Here is an 18,144-nt window from a genome sequence, read left to right on the forward strand (position 1 = left end):
TGGTGAACATTCTCAAGGCCGTGGAGAGACCAAACGGCAACCTCTGAAATTGGTAATGACAATCCCGTACCGTAATTCTGAGGTACGCCTGATGAGGTGGATAAATGGGGACCTGAAGGTATGCATCCTTTATGTCCCGAGTCACCTTTCAGGCTTGCAATAACTGCTCTTAGCGATTTCAACGTGAACTTGAACCTTTTCAGGTATATGTTCAGGGATTTTAAATTCAATATGGGTCCCACCGAACCGTCAGGTTACGGGACTACAACATGGTCGAATAATAACCCCCTCCTTGTTGAAGGAGGGGAACCTTGACCATCACCTGGTGAAGATACAATTTGTGAATTGCAGTTAACACTGTTTCCCTCTCGTGGGGGGAAGCCGGCAGGGCCGTCGGTGAGGGGGCATCTTCTCAAAATCCAGCTTGTATCCCTGAGACACAATATCTATTGCCCAGGGATCTAACAGGGAGTGAACCCACTTGTGGCTGAACTTACGAAGGCGTGCCCCCACCGGGCCCAGCTCCGCCTGTGGAGCCCCAGCGACATGCGGTGGATTTTTGTAGAGGCCGGGGAGGACTTCTGTTCCTGGGAACTAGCTGTGTTGTGCAGCTTCTTTCCTCTGCCCCCGCCTCTAGCAAGAAAGGACGCACCTCGGACTTTCTTGTTTCTTTATTTGAAAGGCTGCATTTGATAATGTCGTGCTTTCCTAGGCTGTGCAGGAATATAAGGCAAATATCAGAATTACCAGCTATAGTTGTGGAGACCAGGTCCGAGAACCCTTCTCCACACAATCCTCAGCCTTCCATATGCCTCTTAAGTCGGCATCATCTGTCCATTGCATATTCTACAGGACACGTCAAGCAGAAATCGACATAGCTTTGACTCTAGGACCCAGTATACTCATGTCTCTTTGGGCATGTTTTATATATATATATACATATCTCTTAAGACAGCAACATTAATATATATATATATATATATATCTCTATATATACATATATATATATATCTATATGCATACTAGGGTCTCAATCTCTGATGAAAAGGTACCTGTCCACGCTGCCACAGCGCTATAAACCCATGCCGACACAATCGCCGGTCTGAGTAGTGTACTAGAATGTGCACGCTATCTGCAGGATCCCTGAGAACAGCTAGTGCTACCGTCTGTGCAAACGTGACACCCTAGAGGAAGATTCCCATCACATCCTGGCCCTAGTGGGGAAAGGATACTGCCTGAGAATTCCTTGTGGGAAGCTGCAGTTTCTTGTCTGGAGATTCCCGCCCTTTTTCCTCATGAGAGGAGGGAAATTTACCTCAGCTTTCTTCCCCTTAAACATGTGTACCCTTGTGTCAGGGACATGAGTCATCAGTGATATGCAAATCATCTTTTATTACAATAATCATATATTGAATACCTTTCAGCCATTTTGGCTGTAACTTTGCATTATCGTAGTCGACACTGGAGTCAAACTCCGTGTCGATATCAGTGTGTATTATTTTGGATAGTGATCATTGTGAGACTCTGAAGGTCTCTGCGACATAGGGACAGACATGGGTAGATTTCCTGTCTGTTCTCTAATCTTTTGTGCAATAAATTCACCTCAGCACTTACACATATCCAAACAGGTGTCGGCGTTGTCGACGGAGACACCCTCTCACACACATATTTTCTCTATCTCCTCCTTAGGGGAGCCTTTTACCTCAGACATGTCGACACACGCGTACCGACACACCACACACACAGGGGATGCTCTATTTGAAGACAGTTCCCCCACAAAGCCCTTTGGAGAGACAGAGAGAAAGTATGCCAGCACACACCCCAGCGCTATATAACCCAGGGATTACACTACAACTCAGTGTTTACCCAGTAGCTGCTGTATATACAAATTTGCGCCTAAATTTATGTGCCCCCCCCCCCTCTTTTCACCCTTTGTGTATCTGGATACTGCAGGGGAGAGCCTGGGGAGCTTCTTTCCAGCGGAGCTGTGAATAGAAAATGGCGCTGGTGTGCTGAGGAAGAAGGCCCCGCCCCCTCAGCGGCGGGCTTCTGTCCCGCTTTCTGTGAAAAAATGGTGGGGGTTTTTACATATATACAGTGCCAGACTGTGTATATGTATTTTTATTGCCAAAAGGTACTTCAATTGCTGCCCAGGGTGCCCCCCCCCCCCCCAGCGCCCTGCACCCTACAGTGACCGGAGTGTGTAAGCGTGCTGGGAGCAATGGCGCACAGCTGCGGTGCTGTGCGCTACCTTAAATGAAGACAGGAGTCTTCTGCCGCCGATTTCGTCGTCTTCAAGCTTCTGTTCTTCTGGCTCTGCGAGGGGGACGGCGGCGCGGCTCCGGGAACGGACGATCGAGGACAGGTGCCTGTGTTCGAACCCACTGGAGCTAATGGTGTCCAGTATACTAAGAAGCACAAGCTAGCTGCAAGCAGGTAGGTTTGCTTCTCTCCCCTTAGTCCCACGTAGCAGTGAGTCTGTTGCCAGCAGAAGCTCACTGAAAATAAAAAACCTAATAAATACTTTCTTTACTAGTAAGCTCAGGAGAGCCCACTAGGAGCACCCAGCTCTGGCCGGGCACAGATTCTAACTGAGGTCTGGAGGAGGGGCATAGAGGGAGGAGCCAGTACACACCAGATAGTACCTAATCTTTTCTTTAGAGGGCCCAGTCTCCTGCGGAGCCCGTCTATTCCCCATGGTCCTTACGGAGTTCCCAGCATCCACTAGGACGTCAGAGAAATTAAAATTAAGGTAGTTGACCCATAGAATAGCTTCCAGGCACAGATGATCTAGGTATAATTTAGTTGTTTGTAATTAGTATTATTGCTATTACAGTTGCAATTTCTAAGATATTAAAGAATAGTATCTTAACATCAGATGACTGGAACATGTTATCTATTCACAAACCCCATCTTGTGCCTACTGATAAAGAGATAATAACAGTTTCACTTTCATCTGTGAGATAAACACAATGCTGACCATAGACAAGAACTCAAAGCCAGGTACACACTAAACAATGTGTGTACCCAGTAATATCGTTGGCGACGGGTCCCGGCGGTGTGCCGACATTGGCAAGTGCATACACACTTGCCGAAGTCGGCAGCGATGGATCGCACGGGGTGCGGTATGTGCGGGGTGTGTGGGACAATGCTGCGTTCGGCAGCATGGCATCTCTACCAACATCCCCAGATTGAGCTGCATGTATCGCTGACAGGGGATGTTGCTAGAGACCTGCAAGTGTGCACATCGGTAACAATCTAGTGGATACACACTGACTAGACGATTTTAACGATGTGTCATTCCGATCCATCGGAATCGGCCACATAGTTAATATAATCATCAAGTGTGTACCCGGCTTAAAGCTTTCTGGTCAAGTTTGTCTTCCCTGTAGACTGAGAACAGGGACAGATTGCTCCCTAATGGGGAAATGTACTAAACAGTGATAAAAGTGGAGAAGTGAGCCAGTGGAGAAGTTGGCCATTGCACAACCAATCTGCATTGATGTAACATTTATAATTTGCATACTATAAAAGTATACAGAGCAGCTGTTTGGTTGGCATGTGCAACTTCTCCACTGGTTCACTTCTCCACTCTTATCACTACTTAGTACATGTCCCCCTTAATCCTCTACTCAGTCTTCTATCGACCAGACTGAAAATAACCTCTGTATATGAAAAGAAATAGGGCACAACTAGGTCTTATTCATAGTCGGCACGCAATTGGCCGATGTTTTACGCACTGCGCATGTGTCTCAATGGTTACCACATGGAAACGCAGAGGGAATTTGGACACGGAGTGTGGATATCAGTGGGCATACATGGGAAGTAACAGGAGGTTGGCTAGGCAGACACGGGTGTGTCCCTGACAGTGGCTGCAACACAGGAGGTGCATGAACTGTGCCTGCCATAGAGCTGGTGCATGTTTCCGATTGTGTGTCTTAAGATGCACATAGATGGATTTACACCACAGCAATGTGCTACAAGTGGGCATTTCAGTTTTGTAGAAATCGGTCATGGCATTAGCATAAAGACAGCCAAGTCTGCTCCGACTCAGAATCAGGCCCAGTGTAGCAATAGAATTGTTAGCCTGTGGGCTAGCACCGGTAAGTGGCCTGTTGTACTCATTTTCCTGTGTAAGCTATTAAGAAACTAAGTATTGGTACTTACTAAATATAAATTAACTAGCACCTAACTGGGTGGTGATGGGTTCCACAGGTAAGTAAGGACTACTGGCAGGCCAGCAGCTTTGCGGACTATCCAGAATTATGCATGATGATGGCTATGAAATCAAGCTTACAGATCGGGGTGGTCCAGTCATAGAGACGCGTACCATTCTACGTATGGGGAATATCTGCATTTAATTCCACGCACGCAATGTGGCCAGACACGCAATGTGGGTGCAGTTAATTCTGACTTGGATTCCACTGCGCACTGGCAGCAATGTTTAGTGAAGTGGATAAACAGGTTAAATTATACCCAAATTCAGTAACCCTGCCATTGTACAAATGCAAATAACATTGGCAACTATATGTTTCTTAAATGTTCTATGGGTTTTCTGTAACTCCCTGTTTCTTGGAAAAACTGCACATTGACCAACTTCTTATTGTTATCCATAAGGAAGACCACTATTCTTTATTGTATTTTTCCAATGCATGGTTTTCCTGTATTTTTACAATTTGCTAATATTGGGCATCACACATACAACTAATTACAGGTGGTTTTTCCAAATGAGTTTTAAAACATCAAAATTCTAATGTAATATGTTTAAAAAAGACAAAATACATAGTAGTAGGTATCTGCTTCCTTTACCCTACAGTATATCATTGTGAAGGACAAAGTGATAGTGGAATTAAATTGCATGACAGCATTGGGCGTGATTTCTCTAGTGGCAGAAGCCACCCTGCTAGTGTCAGATTTGATTGCTACAGTGTAACATCAAGTTTCAGTACGCATCTGCAATGACCCTGTGCATTTGTGCAATGTTCTGATCAGACAGCATCACCCCCTCAGAACAGTGGAACAAATAATAGCTGATACGCCAAATTAAAATATATTTACCAGTCTGGGTGTCAAATGAGGATTCTAGCAGATCACGTTGGACAAGGAATCATCCATATTCACCACATTCATGACACCTGTGGGCATGTACAGGGCAGTCGAGAGCCGGGCTGGGCCCAGGTTCTTTTCAAGGGGTGTGGCCTAATCACAGGAGGTGTGGACATGTACCCTTAGAAAAAAATTGTATTTTAAGCACCTCCATGGCCACACTGCAGCCCAGTACACAGCAGTGTGTGCTGGGCTTAGGAGAAGTGCTGCAGCTGCCAGGTAAGGGGGAGGGAGCCTGTGCCCCTACTGGACCCTCACTGGGCCCCTCCATCAGACCTGGGTCCGGGTAATTTGTACCCTCTCCCCCCCTCTCTCGGCACCACTGGGCATGTACGCCATTCTTCAAATGCCCTGTGGCATATGCACTGGCATTGAAGCATTCCACCATGGCATGGAGCATCTCTTTGAGGGAAAACTTTGTGAGAAAATTGTGGATGGAAATACACAACATGTACCTCCGTCAGGTCCTCCATGATTCCATGAACTCAACATGCAGTGAATTCCTGACCAGTGTTGTTTCAGAGTTACTGAGGTCTGTACTGAGATGGCCATCTTCTAACTTCAGAAGGCGCTAAGCCGGATCCTGTCAAAGCACAAGCAATCCAACACATGTCTGCCCCCACAGATAAGTTGAGTCTGCAGTGCTTTTTGGGTATGACCAATTATCACATCTCTGCTACCTACAGTGAGATCACAGCCCCGCTCTGCCAGCTTTTGCACAACAACATTGAATGGTTTTGGTTGGACTGCCATGCTGCAGCTATTTCTCACCTCAAGGCTATGCTGACTTCCAGCCCGGTGCTTACATTTTTGGATGTGCATGTTCCTGTTGCTTTCATGGCCCTTACAGAGACTGAGCTGCATTATGCTCAAATTGAAAAGGAAAGGAAATGTTGGCCCTGGTCTTTGCTTGTCAAACATTTCACAAGTTCTATGGGCGTCCAGTGTTGTTTGAGACAGACCACCAACTGAACACAATATATGTATATTCCTTTTTTTAAGAACATTTAAAGAGCTAAAATACTTATCTTTCATTGTGAAAATGCTATAATATGTTAGCATACAATGTTATTTTTTTGTGGCGTGCACCTACTTTCCTCTCTCCCCCGCATTGTACTGTAAAACTTCTGCCTCTTCTTGGATATGCATTATCTCCATATGCCATACATAAAAAAACTTGTATAATAGGGATGCGGTCAAGATCCCGCCGGACGGAATCCCGGCGGTTGGAATACCGACATCGGGATCCAAACCGGCACAATCCCGACATATTCTCCCACTGTGGGTGTCCACGACACCCATAGAGGGAGAATAAATTAGTCTGCCGAGCGTAGCGAGGCTCCGTGCCCGCAGCGTGGCGAGCGCACCGAGCCCACAAGGGGCTGCGTTGCGCTCGCCCCCCTGTCGGGATTGTGCTAGTCGGGATCCCGGTGTCAGTATTCCGACCGCCGGGATTCCGTCCGGCGGTAAAACATACCTATCCTGTATATTATTCCCTGCTTGTTCTATAAAATATCATCTTTGTTTTAGGTACTGTACACTTAGTGTGAAAATGTTTTGCAAGAATCCTAGAAGATGGAATATTCTAAAATGATTGGTAAAGACAGGAGTACATAAAGGAACATTTTTGACTGATTGGATAAGTAAAGCCAACAGCTTCTTCTTAATGTGTGGTGCAGGTATGCTATTATTTTCTTCTATACCTGGAATGAGGTGGAACCAGGAATAATTTTTTTGATAGAGGGAAATAGTGTTTACAAAACCATGTGATTATTTGTACTATAGTTATAAAAGGTGTTGTATTATTGGGTCATATTTTGAGTGACCCAAATCAGGGGGAGAGCTCCCACACATCTAGAAGAGCTGGTAGTTTTTCCGTAAGGTGGGCATAGAATACTGTGACTATGTAAATCTGAGCACTGAGTAGGCAGAGGCGTTATGATGAAATTAGCAACAAAAGCAAGAAAAAGAAAAGGCAAAATAATAAAACTAAAGACAGTGAGTGGGAGTCTTGTTGAGGGAGACAATGTAGTAGCAGATTATCTTCATAATTGTTTTTGGTCAGTATTCACTACTGAAAAAGAGGGGAAGAGGGTCACAGTTAAGTTGTAGAAATATTCAGAAAAAATTAGGTAGAAACAAGAACATTTACAGAGGAGAAGGTCCTAACAGAACTCTCAAAACTGAAAGTGGATAAATGAATGGGGCCAGATGGAATACATCCAAGGATACTAAAAGAGCTTAAAGGGGTGCTGGTAGCACAATTAACAGAATTATTCAACCAGTCATTAGCTATGGGAGTGAATGTAGTCCCACTGCATATAAGTGGAAGCAAGGAAGAGGCAAGCAACTACTGATTAGTGAGCCTTACATCAGTAGTAGGGAAATAGATGGAAACTCTTTTAAAATAAAGAGTTGTACAATATCTAAAATCCCTCAATTTACAGGATCCCAAACAGCATGGATTCACTGGGGGGAGTTCATGTCAAACAAATCTTATTGACTCGTTTGACTCAGTGAAAAAAGTAAAAGCTCAAAGGGGGGGGGGGGGGGCTGTAGATATAGCTTATCTAGACTTTAGTAAGGTTTTGACACTGTCCCACATTGCAGACTGATAAATAAATGTAAAAACATGGGATTGGATACTAAGATGGTTGCAGGATAGAAAACAGAGAATTGTAGTAAATGGAGTGCATTCGTAGAAGGCAAAAGTTACCAGTGGAGTGCTCCGGGAATCTGTACTTGGACCAGTGCTTTTTAATATCTTTATTGGTGACATTGCAAATGGTATTTAACAGAAAGTATGCCTTTTTGCAGATGACACAAAAGTATGCAACAAGGTAAACACACCAGGAGTTGTACAACAAAATTTTGAGGATCTAGGTAGACTAGTGGAATGGTCAAGATCATGGCAACTACAGTTTAGTTCCAAAAAAATGCAAAATCATGCACTTGGGTCTCAAAAATCCAAAAGCTAAATATAGTAATAATGGCACTATACTGGAAACTACTGAGGAGAAAAGGGATCTAGGAGTCACTATTTCAAGTGACTTAAAGGCAGGTAAGCAATGTACTAAAGCAATGAGGAAGGCAAGTCAAATGCTTGGTTGTATAGGGAGGGGAATCAGTAGCAGAAATAAAGATGTAATAATGCCACTGTAGTATTATTATTATTATTATTATTATTATTATTATTATATGTAAATGATTGTTACAACCTCATCTGCAATACTGTATTCAGTTCTGGAGGCCATATCTCCAGAAGGATAATATATTAATGCATTAGAGACTGTACAATGATGGGCAAATAAAATGGTGCATGGACCACATCACAAAACTTACCTGGAAAGATTAAAATATCTTAACATGTATAGTTTGGAACAGAGAAGGGAAGCGGGAAACATGATAGAAACTTTCAAATATATCAAGGGTTTTTAACAAGGTCCAGTAGGGAAACATTCTTCAAAGCATGAGAAGTATTAGAATACGACATATACTGAAACTGGAGGGAGGTAGGTTCAGGGGAAATTTGAGGATAAATTACTTCACAGGAAGGGTAGTGAACAAGTGGAATAGCCTCCCATCAGAGGTGGTAGAGCAATTTAAACATGCTTGGGATAGACATAAGGATATCCTTACAAACAAATTGAGGTAACAATATAGTTAAAAAGAGGGTCAGTCTAGATAGGCCAAGTGGTTCTTATCTGCCGCCAGTTTCTATGTTTCTATGTAACATACACATTGACCCACTCACTTGTCGTTGTGAATGGCATTATCAAGTATCTGCCACCTCTTTTCAGACCTATTTTCTTGGTGTACAGGTAAGGGGGTTACACACGGAGCGATAATCACTTAATTTCTAAGCAACCTGACTAGATTGCCTAGAAATTAAGAACACATCGCTCCGTGTGTAGGGGTGCCGGTGACAACGATGCGCGGCCCCGCGCGTCGCTATCGCCGGCTCTAGATTAGTGGGATCGCTCACTTTCCCGCTCAGTGAAATGAGCGGTCCCCCGCCCCCCATCCTCGCTCAGCACACAGCGGGGGGGGAGATGTATGCTGAGCAGTCTGTGATAGATCGCTCAGCACACATCTTCCGTGTGTACCCCCCTGTATGGAAAGAAGACAAGCAGGATTAATGGGTTCAACATGAAATTCGTAATCTTATTATTCAAGACATTACATCACTTTCTCATTTACTTCACAGCAAACACTTTCACTGAACTGTTTGACATTGTGCTTGCATTTGACGTGCAGTTCATTGCAAGCTATTGTTCTTTCTTATCAGACATTTTCAGCAAAATTTGTCTGAAAGAGACTCCAGCGTCCTTCATTGTGATTACGGAAAGGAAGTCCGTTTGCTGTGTGTAGAAAACAATCTCCCCTCACAATCACAACTTTATCTCAAATATCTACCATTCTGATAAGCTCCTGAGCCAATAAACAAGATTGTTTTCCTTCTTTAGAGAGGCTGGCCTCCTCTATATCAGCGCTGAACTTTTTCTCCCTTGTATAGCTCCATATCAACTTTTTAGATGCAAACAGTCTCTAATTTCAAGGGATGTGTCAAGGTTTTATGCTGTAAGGTTTTTACCCTTGGAAATGTCCATCATTTTCAGTTTTATCCAAATAACCAGCACATTTTGTCTTATTCTGTATATAAGTGCAGAATTATTTGGACTTTCAAGAAAGTTTTCTAAAAAAAGAAAAGAAAAAAAAAAGACCAGTCAAAGTATGACAAATAAATACATATTATTATTGTTGTTATAAAAATGATGATGATTATTATTATTATTATTAAATATATATGTAATGATGAATATTCTAATGCACCATGGTCCACCTGGACTTCACCAATGGCATCATCTTTACATACGCCATCCCAACTGTAAAATGTCCCTTACATACACTCCAGTAGACATTCCATTTGGGTGCTTGTGATGAAACCATTGTTGTTCATTTGGCAATTGATGATCCTTGACCTCTCTGTATTAACCCAAAATATATTTAGTTCAATTCAAAAGCAACTTTTTCCAGTGTAAACAGACTTACGGTGGTTTCTCTCTCCAGTTTTTTTATCATTTATAATTGATATGCTTTTGAACGCTATTAAGTTCTCATACATGTGTTTTTACAGTGAGATACCCACAACTGTTCCCCATATTTAAGATGTGTTACAGCTGTTGACTACTACGATTGCATTACTATGTTTGCATCACCTGCATTGATCCCCCTTATTCTAATTCCCAGAATTATATTTATCTTTGCCTGGCACTGTGTGTTTTTACACCCAGTGCCTTTTCCATCTCTATTTTCCCCAACTGTATTCTGTTTAATGAATACTTAGCATACTTATTGCAGGGATCTCTCGTGTGTAATGTATGCCCCAGCGATAGCGATGCACGGGCCAGCACATCGCTAGCGCCGGTGCATGATTAAAGGCATCCACAAAACATGACCTGTAGGTGGCACTTAAGGATTGGAGTAGGGGAACCCCAGGTTTATAAATTACTGAAATTAATTATTTTAGCACAGTGGTCTCGTGTTTAAGCACAAGTGACTTAATTAGCACCTTAGTTTGATTATACTGTACTAAGACCAGGTACACATTAGGAGGATATATTGATGATTTGTCATATTGGAACGACAAATCTATGGGGTTTATGTAATAGGTTTTGAGTTTAAGGAACCTGTCTCTTTTTGGAAAGTTTGCCGCTAAATTTAAACAGAAATTAATTATAAGGCCAAACCAGCCTTACAACTATTAATTGGCGCTTTAATTAGAGCCGAAAAACATAGCAGCTCCTTAAACTCAGAACCTATTTCATACCCCCCCCCCCATAATTGTGCTGCTATACAACCCATTTCCTATATATATAGAAAAGAGACTACATTTGGTCCCCCTTTTTTTTTTGCAATGCTATTTAGCTCCATTGCTCCTTAGCTTTATGAACTTCCACCTAGGGGGTTAAAGAAGGAACGTGAAGTTCTATATACAGAACCGGCCCTGGTACTATGTGACCAGCCTGGCCGAGGCTATTATGGGACCAGCCTGGCCGAGGCTATTTTGGGACCAGCCCAGCAGTAAACTCACTCAGTATCCTGGTAGGCCTATTCACCCCTGAGTAATGCTAACCATTACACCATCCGTACTGCCCAGCGATGCAAAATTAGGCAGCAGTTAGGAGGAGCTGGATAGGTGTTCCCACCAAACAGATCAGTGTGTGGAATATTATTAAAATCTGATAAAGAGCTGGAGAGGCCACATTCTTTGCTGACGGGTGCCCACACGTCTCCACTCAGCAAAAAACACTTCAATATTGTACCAGGTCAGAGCTATGGAGATCATGTCTCATCCTGTAACTAGGTGTGGGGGCGCTGTTGTCGTAACTTGTCAATTATCTGCTTTAATTACGTTCACTTGAAGCTTCCCCCGTTTTTTAAGCCCAGCAACTCCTGACCGCTGCTGTCTCCTACCCCCACACCTGCTGTCGCTAATAACTAATACAACATTCATGAGCTTAACTTGATAGTTCTTTGTTATTCAATCACACTGTCCTTTATTACATTTCAAGATGCTGACATACCTGGTATTTAAACCCATCACCTGTGGCATTGCAGTCAGACACTCTATTCATTGAGCTATCTGCCCTTGCATAGAAAGCTAGAGAATTCTAACTATTTGAAGTCTACCTTGTACTTTGTGAAAAAATTATTAGCATTGCAGCTGAGCAGATCTATGTAGTGTGTGGCTGCAAGGGATTGAATGTGTGGCTGCACACTACATAGATCTGCTCAATTGCAATGCAGATTAGTACAAGTAGCTTCATATTGTTAGAAATCTAAGTTTTTATGCAGGATCAAATGGATCATTGAGTAGGGTGTTTGACTGGAATACAATAGATTACAGGTTTGAATCCTGGGTATGGCAGTATATTGAAATGTGTTATTTAATAAAGAGTAGTGTAGCTGAATAACAGCGAGCTCTCAAGTTAAGTGCATGAATGTGGTATAAAGAGGATTTGTGTCCAAATCCATTTTCTTGCAGTGTTCAGTCTGTAAATATGTACGTGTGTATAAAATATATGTGTATATAAATATATATAAACATAAACGTGGGAAGCGGCATCATAGCGTGGGCTTTCTCTGGGATCAATTTTGTAATTCCCCTCCCCCATGGGTCATGCGGCTCATGTCTATATTGGGAAAAAAATGGGGTAGCGGGGGAAGGGGATTCAGGAGGAATTCTCTTTCTGGCACAGGACCACCTGTGTGTGTATAATTTCAGTGGAAAAGCATCTTTCTAGGTAACGTTTACCCAGTGTGGTACACAAATGCCACTTGTAATAAAGAAACTCTGTTTGCCTCATCTCATTATTTATTTTAGCCATAAGTGAGGCTAAACAAAGAACTTGTAGGAAAAAAAAAAAAAGCTGACAGTTACACTTTTGCATAGTGCACACCATCAGATTTTCCTCAATGCCTGCAAACCAAGGTGCAAATCAAGTTGGCGGAGGTGTATGAAAAGGCCAGAACGTAGGTGTGTGCATCCTGTATGAGTTAGAAATGATTCAGTGACTAGATAGATTCTGCTTTGACTGCTCACGGTACCAGTATAGCAGCTGTATACCTTTAAAGTATGATTGCTTATTAGATTCTCTCAACAACCCTCTTTGATTTTACTTTTTTGTTTCATTCTCTTTTGGTTTCTGCAGTTATTGAAAAAAAATTTTTTTTTTATAAGAACAAAACAATGGATAGATTGGACGAGGGTACTGAAATACGGAACAATAACTGTTCTATATTGCACAATTAATTCCAGAACAGTGATAATCAGATTGGGGATTTATGTGTATAGGTCATTCTGTTCTAGTCCTTCATTCATGCCCCCTACACATTCGGCGATCCACTGCGGAGCTGATCGACGGCGGATACGGCCGACCCGGTGGCAGGGTGGAGGTGACGGGGCGAGTGAAGTTTCTTCACTCCCCCCATCACCCGCTCCATAGCAGTGCATGCTAATATGGACGAGATTGTCCATATTGGCTTGCATGCATAAGCGACACGGCACCAACGATGAACGAGCGCGGGGCCGCGCATCGTTCATCATTAGTGCCTACACTGAACGATATGAACAAGTTCTCGTTCATTAATGAACGAGAACGTTCATAGTTATCGGCCAGTGTGTAGGGCCCTTAAGACCCATTATTGAATTTAATCTGTGGGCCCAATAGACCACTTGAGAGCAGAGCTTTAGTTTCTTGGAGCACTGAGCCCCATGTGCCTTAATGAATGGAGGTCTAGAACTCAATGAGCTTTTCATGTTAATCCTCAATATAGTGAAATGTGACAGAACAATTACCCAGAAAGAAAGAAATATTACAGAACAATGACCCAGAAAGAAAGAAATATGACAGAGCAATTGTCCAGCAGTTATCACAAGGCCTGATTCTGAGATGGATGCAGTTTGTATTAGATACGCCGGACCATTTTTGCTGGATTTGGATTTGGCTCTGATCTGGTTTTGGATTTGGATTTGCCTCACCACAATGACTGGTTTCAGATTTGGATTTGCATTTCTTTTTCAAAAATTGTCAAAAAAAAAGCTAAAAATCACATAATTTTGCCCTTTTTTGTTCATAGAGTAATATTAACCTCATTTACATTAATTTCCAGTCTTTACGTGTCAATTTTGACCACCTCACAGCTTATAATATTGTTCACCAACATAGACCAATGGCTGGCTGGCTAAACTAAGCAACTGAGCAGCGTCACAAACACACGGCAGTTATCTCTGTTTAAAAATGTTTTGTAAATTAGTAATGTATTAACAATAACCAACTCGCAAGTACTTTCAATAGAAAAACAATCCAGTAATTTACTAAGAACCGTGTGTGGCATATCATTGTTAAAAAGTAATAGAAGTCAACAAACAGCAATGAAAAACCCTAAACCATGTGTAAAATAGCAAAGCAGACCCCTTACATGAGTGCACTTACCCCCAGCACGCCTGTTCTCAGTGCCCAATCTGTACCTCCTTCCTGGGGGCCCTGGGCAACTGATGACTGGCAATCTGTGCCCATGTAAAGCCCCGATCAGTTAGCCTTTTTGTTGAGTAGTTCACCAAAATCTCCCCAACCATAAAAACAGCGTTCTGCACCTGTGGGTCTGATACAATGCAGGTCGGATACAGTGTGGGTTGGATACAGTGCAGGTCGGTTACAGAGCGGGTGGATACAATGCAGGTCGGATGCAGTGCGAGTCAGATACAGTGCAGGTTACAGTGCGGGATGGATAGAGTGCGGGTCGGATACAGTGCGTGTTACAGTGTGAATCGGATACAGTGTGGATCAGATATAGTGCAGGTTACAGTGCGGTCGGATACAGTGCAGGTTACAGTGCAGGTCAGATAGAGTGCAGGTTGGACACAGGGCAGGTTACAGTGCAGGTTGGACACAGGGCAGGTTACAGTGCAGGTTGAATAGAGGGGCTAATGCAGACCTTATCAATGCTGTGCGTTTTCGCACAGCGGCCGATCAGGTCTGAATTGCGGATACCACGCAGTGTGCATGTGCATGCCAGAGATACGATCGACAGGCCTGACAGCCTGATTGACAGGCAGAGGCGTTCGCTGGACGGGAGGGGGTGGAGCCAGCGGCATTCAGCCAACATTTTGGGGGCATGGTCAGGGCAACGCAGGCGCTGTGACGTCACATGCAGACACTGCAACCCGGGATGCGACAAAAAGTTGCCTACCAGTGCAGCAATGATGCGCAGGTAGGGACTTACTCGCCAGTTGCGCTAGCATTGCCGCCGTGTGATGCTATCGCACCCGTGCGGCGGTGGGAGGGCCAGACGTGCGGGGCGGACTAGCCCTGTGCTGGGCGTCCCCCCCCCCCCCTCCTTCCCTGCATATCAGGGTGGCTGATCGTAGCTGTGCAAAATTTTGCACAGCTACGATCAGGTCTGAATTAGGCCCAGAATGCGGGTCGGATACTGTGCAAGTTACAGTGCAAATCAGATGCAGTGCTGGTCGGATATAGTGCAGATTACAGTGTGGGTTGGATACAGTGCGGAAAACAGTGTAGGTTGTATACAGTGTGGGCTGAATACAGTGCAGGTCGGATACAATGCAGATCAGATACACCAATAAATGCACTTACCGTGAGCGGGAATGCTGATGGTGTCCTCAGTGCGGGAGTGCCAGCGGTGACGGCAGTGTGGGGGTGCCGTCTGAGTCAGCAGTATGGGGGTGTTGGCTGTGTCAGCAGTTTGGGGTAGCCAGCTGTATCGGAAGTGCCGGCGGTGTCCTCAGTGCAGGATTGACGGTAGTGTCACTTGACACCCATAAACGCCTTCTTCCTGTCAATCTCCTTGCGATCGGTTGTGCGAATGGAATGGATTAGTCGCTAGAAGCATTGCACAGCAACGATGCTGTTTGTACCCGTACGACGAGTGTGCGCATTGCGGTGCATACGCATGGGCAGTAATAACCTGATCGCTGCGCTGCGAAAAATGGCAGCGAGCGATCAACTCGGAATGAGGGCCCATATCAGCTGGCACAGTGTGAATCCAGGGGCATTTTAACAGAGGAGGCGGAACCGTGTGCACGTCCAGGTATGCCCTCTTCTCTGCACGGCATAGTAGTCTCCGGCATTGTGCTGGAGTCCACTGCGCACGTGCAGGTCTCCGGATACATGGCGCCCACCGCGTTCCAGAGAACAATTTGACCACTAACAGGTTGAACTTGATGGACAAATTGTCTTTTTTCAACCTCAGAAACTATGTTACTATGTGCTGCGGCCATTGTGGCTGCGATTTTCATCACGACTGCAACGCCTGACGCTGGACTCAGTAAAGGTAAATATTAACATATGGGTCCCTCTTGGACCCAGGGGCCCGTGTGCACCGCACACATTGTACCCATTCTGAAAATGCCAATGTGTGGATCAGTATGTACAGCGGTCTAATTGCAAATAGGATTACAGTTGCAACCAGCTCCTGGAGGCTGAAGGCAGCCTCATCCCGGGGGTATGCCGGCTCCATCCGTACATTCACTCTGCCAAACCTGTCTACCAAGCCCCGGTCCCAGAGCTAAGGCCGTATATCAGCTGTGAAAGGACGACCGCACACCCTGTTGTGGCGGGTAACAGATCTCCGTACCCAGCGAGCTCTGAGCCGCAACATCCCAGTATCCTATAGTTAAAGTTTACGATTCAAAGGATATTTTGGTCTCTCTTTCTTGTTCTCCTATTGGTTGATCAAGCATCAGGGGTTAAACCAGCAGAAATGGGGACATTCCTCTTTCCTCCTCCACATCAGTGTTGGTCCTGCTATGTCATGCACTCACAGCATCACTTCCTCACAGCAGATAAAGTTGTGGTTTCCTCTGTGAAACTGTAAGACTTTGAGAAGCATCAGAAGGGTGCCAGCAGTTAGGCTATGCTTGGCTACTTTAAATCTATATTGACTAAGAAGTATTTAGAATGTTAGCTGTGTTTGGACGTATGAACAGTGTTGAGTAATGGATCTGCGAGAATAGAAAGTAGGTGATTACTATTATGAGTAATAACTGATGGTGGCGCATAACTGGAGTTGGAATTGGGCAAACTTTCTGAGCTGCAAAGAAGACTCTGCTGTGCGCAGTGTCGGTATAACAGCTATACATCCATTATGGACACCATAGACAAAGCAAGTGATGGCTCACCACCTGGAAATAAAGACTCAGAGGTATGAAATGTCCAATTACATTTTCTTCACAATGTTTTACCAGGCTGTCCCTTGCTAGCAATTTCCATCCTGCCTCTGTAATTATTATTTTTGATAGCACACACCAGATTGCTGAGAATAAACACTTCAGAGAAACGCATCAGGCTTATATATGTCGTATTATTCTACCTTTGTAATAAATTGAAGTCTGAGAAATTATACTTGCACTCTGTACATAGTCATTGCAATTTACTTGTTAGATGCAAAGGACCGTCATAATAACAATAATAATATAATTAGTGACCAATAATAAATACTCTGACTTGAGTATTGTTTTGTTAAATAAAAATAAAATGGCACTGTTCCTTCCTCTTTCTCGCTCTCACTTAACCCTAGTTTTTGTTTTTCTACCGAGTAACTTTTTCATCTCTGTACAGTAATTTATACTGTAGCTTGGAAAGTTTGTGTAGAGGGTGGACAACATCAGTTTTTGTGAATGACATCCATGGGGCTGATGGAGCATTGAACGTCTGCCAGTTGGAGAAGCTTATCTTGCGTGTTTTTGCCCTGGATGCTACATAACTAAGTGTATGCAAGTATGGGCAATGCAGAAATGTGCGCAATTTAGTCACATCTCACGTGGGCAATGTTTACTGTCAACATCATTTTGAGCTGTGCAAAGCATAAATACGTTTTCATAGTATCCTTTGCATGCAGGATAGGGCTGACCAAAAATGTACACTGATGATGGTGACATGTAAGAGACAAAGCATACAGATAGGGGCAGTACAGGCACAGTATAGAGAAAAAAAGGCAAATATATGCATCTATTTCCATGTGCGCCATGCATCGGCCACTTTGTACAAAGGTGCACAGGTATTGGCACCATGTAAATGTTTAGTGTGGCCATTTGTGAGTTTGCAGTCCAATACTGTAGTGCACATGCTAATTGCTATCACTTTATTTCATTCAAGTTTTCTGTTATTCTAAGGCATTGGCCCTCATTCCGAGTTGTTCGCTCAGAGATTTTCATCGCATCGCAGTGAGAATTCTCTTAGTGCGCATGCGCAATGTTCGCACTGCGACTGCGCCAAGTAACTTTACTATGATGAAAGTAAGTTTACTCACGGCATTTTCATCGCTCCGACGTTCGCATTGTGATTGACAGGAAATGGGTGTTACTGGGCGGATGCACGGCGTTTTAGGGGCGTGTGGCTGGAAACGCTACCGTTTCCGGAAAAAACGCAGGAGTGGCCGGAGAAACGGTGGGAGTGCCTGGGCGAACGCTGGGTGTGTTTATGACGTCAGCCAGGAACGAAAAGCACTGAA

The 18,144-nt window shown here is 43.9% G+C and overlaps 1 protein-coding gene across 2 annotated transcripts in view; it reads left to right on the forward strand.

Annotated features, from left to right (window-relative positions):
- Positions 1–18,144, forward strand: part of UNC13D (unc-13 homolog D) — a 178,364-nt gene that overhangs the window by 20,237 nt on the left and 139,983 nt on the right. Inside the window, exon 2 of one of the 2 annotated variants that reach the window (XM_063960576.1) lies at positions 6,637–6,785. Coding sequence is in view for 1 of the 2 variants with exons in the window: in XM_063960575.1 (XP_063816645.1) it covers positions 16,780–16,836 (57 nt within the window). In the remaining variant the exon portion in view is untranslated. Of the gene's footprint in view, positions 1–6,636; positions 6,786–16,492; positions 16,837–18,144 lie in introns of those variants that run through there. The other variant, XM_063960575.1, reaches the window with a different exon arrangement.

The sequence above is a fragment of the Pseudophryne corroboree genome, chromosome 3 (genome assembly GCF_028390025.1).
Source record: "Pseudophryne corroboree isolate aPseCor3 chromosome 3, aPseCor3.hap2, whole genome shotgun sequence".
NCBI classification, from domain to species: domain Eukaryota; kingdom Metazoa; phylum Chordata; class Amphibia; order Anura; family Myobatrachidae; genus Pseudophryne; species Pseudophryne corroboree.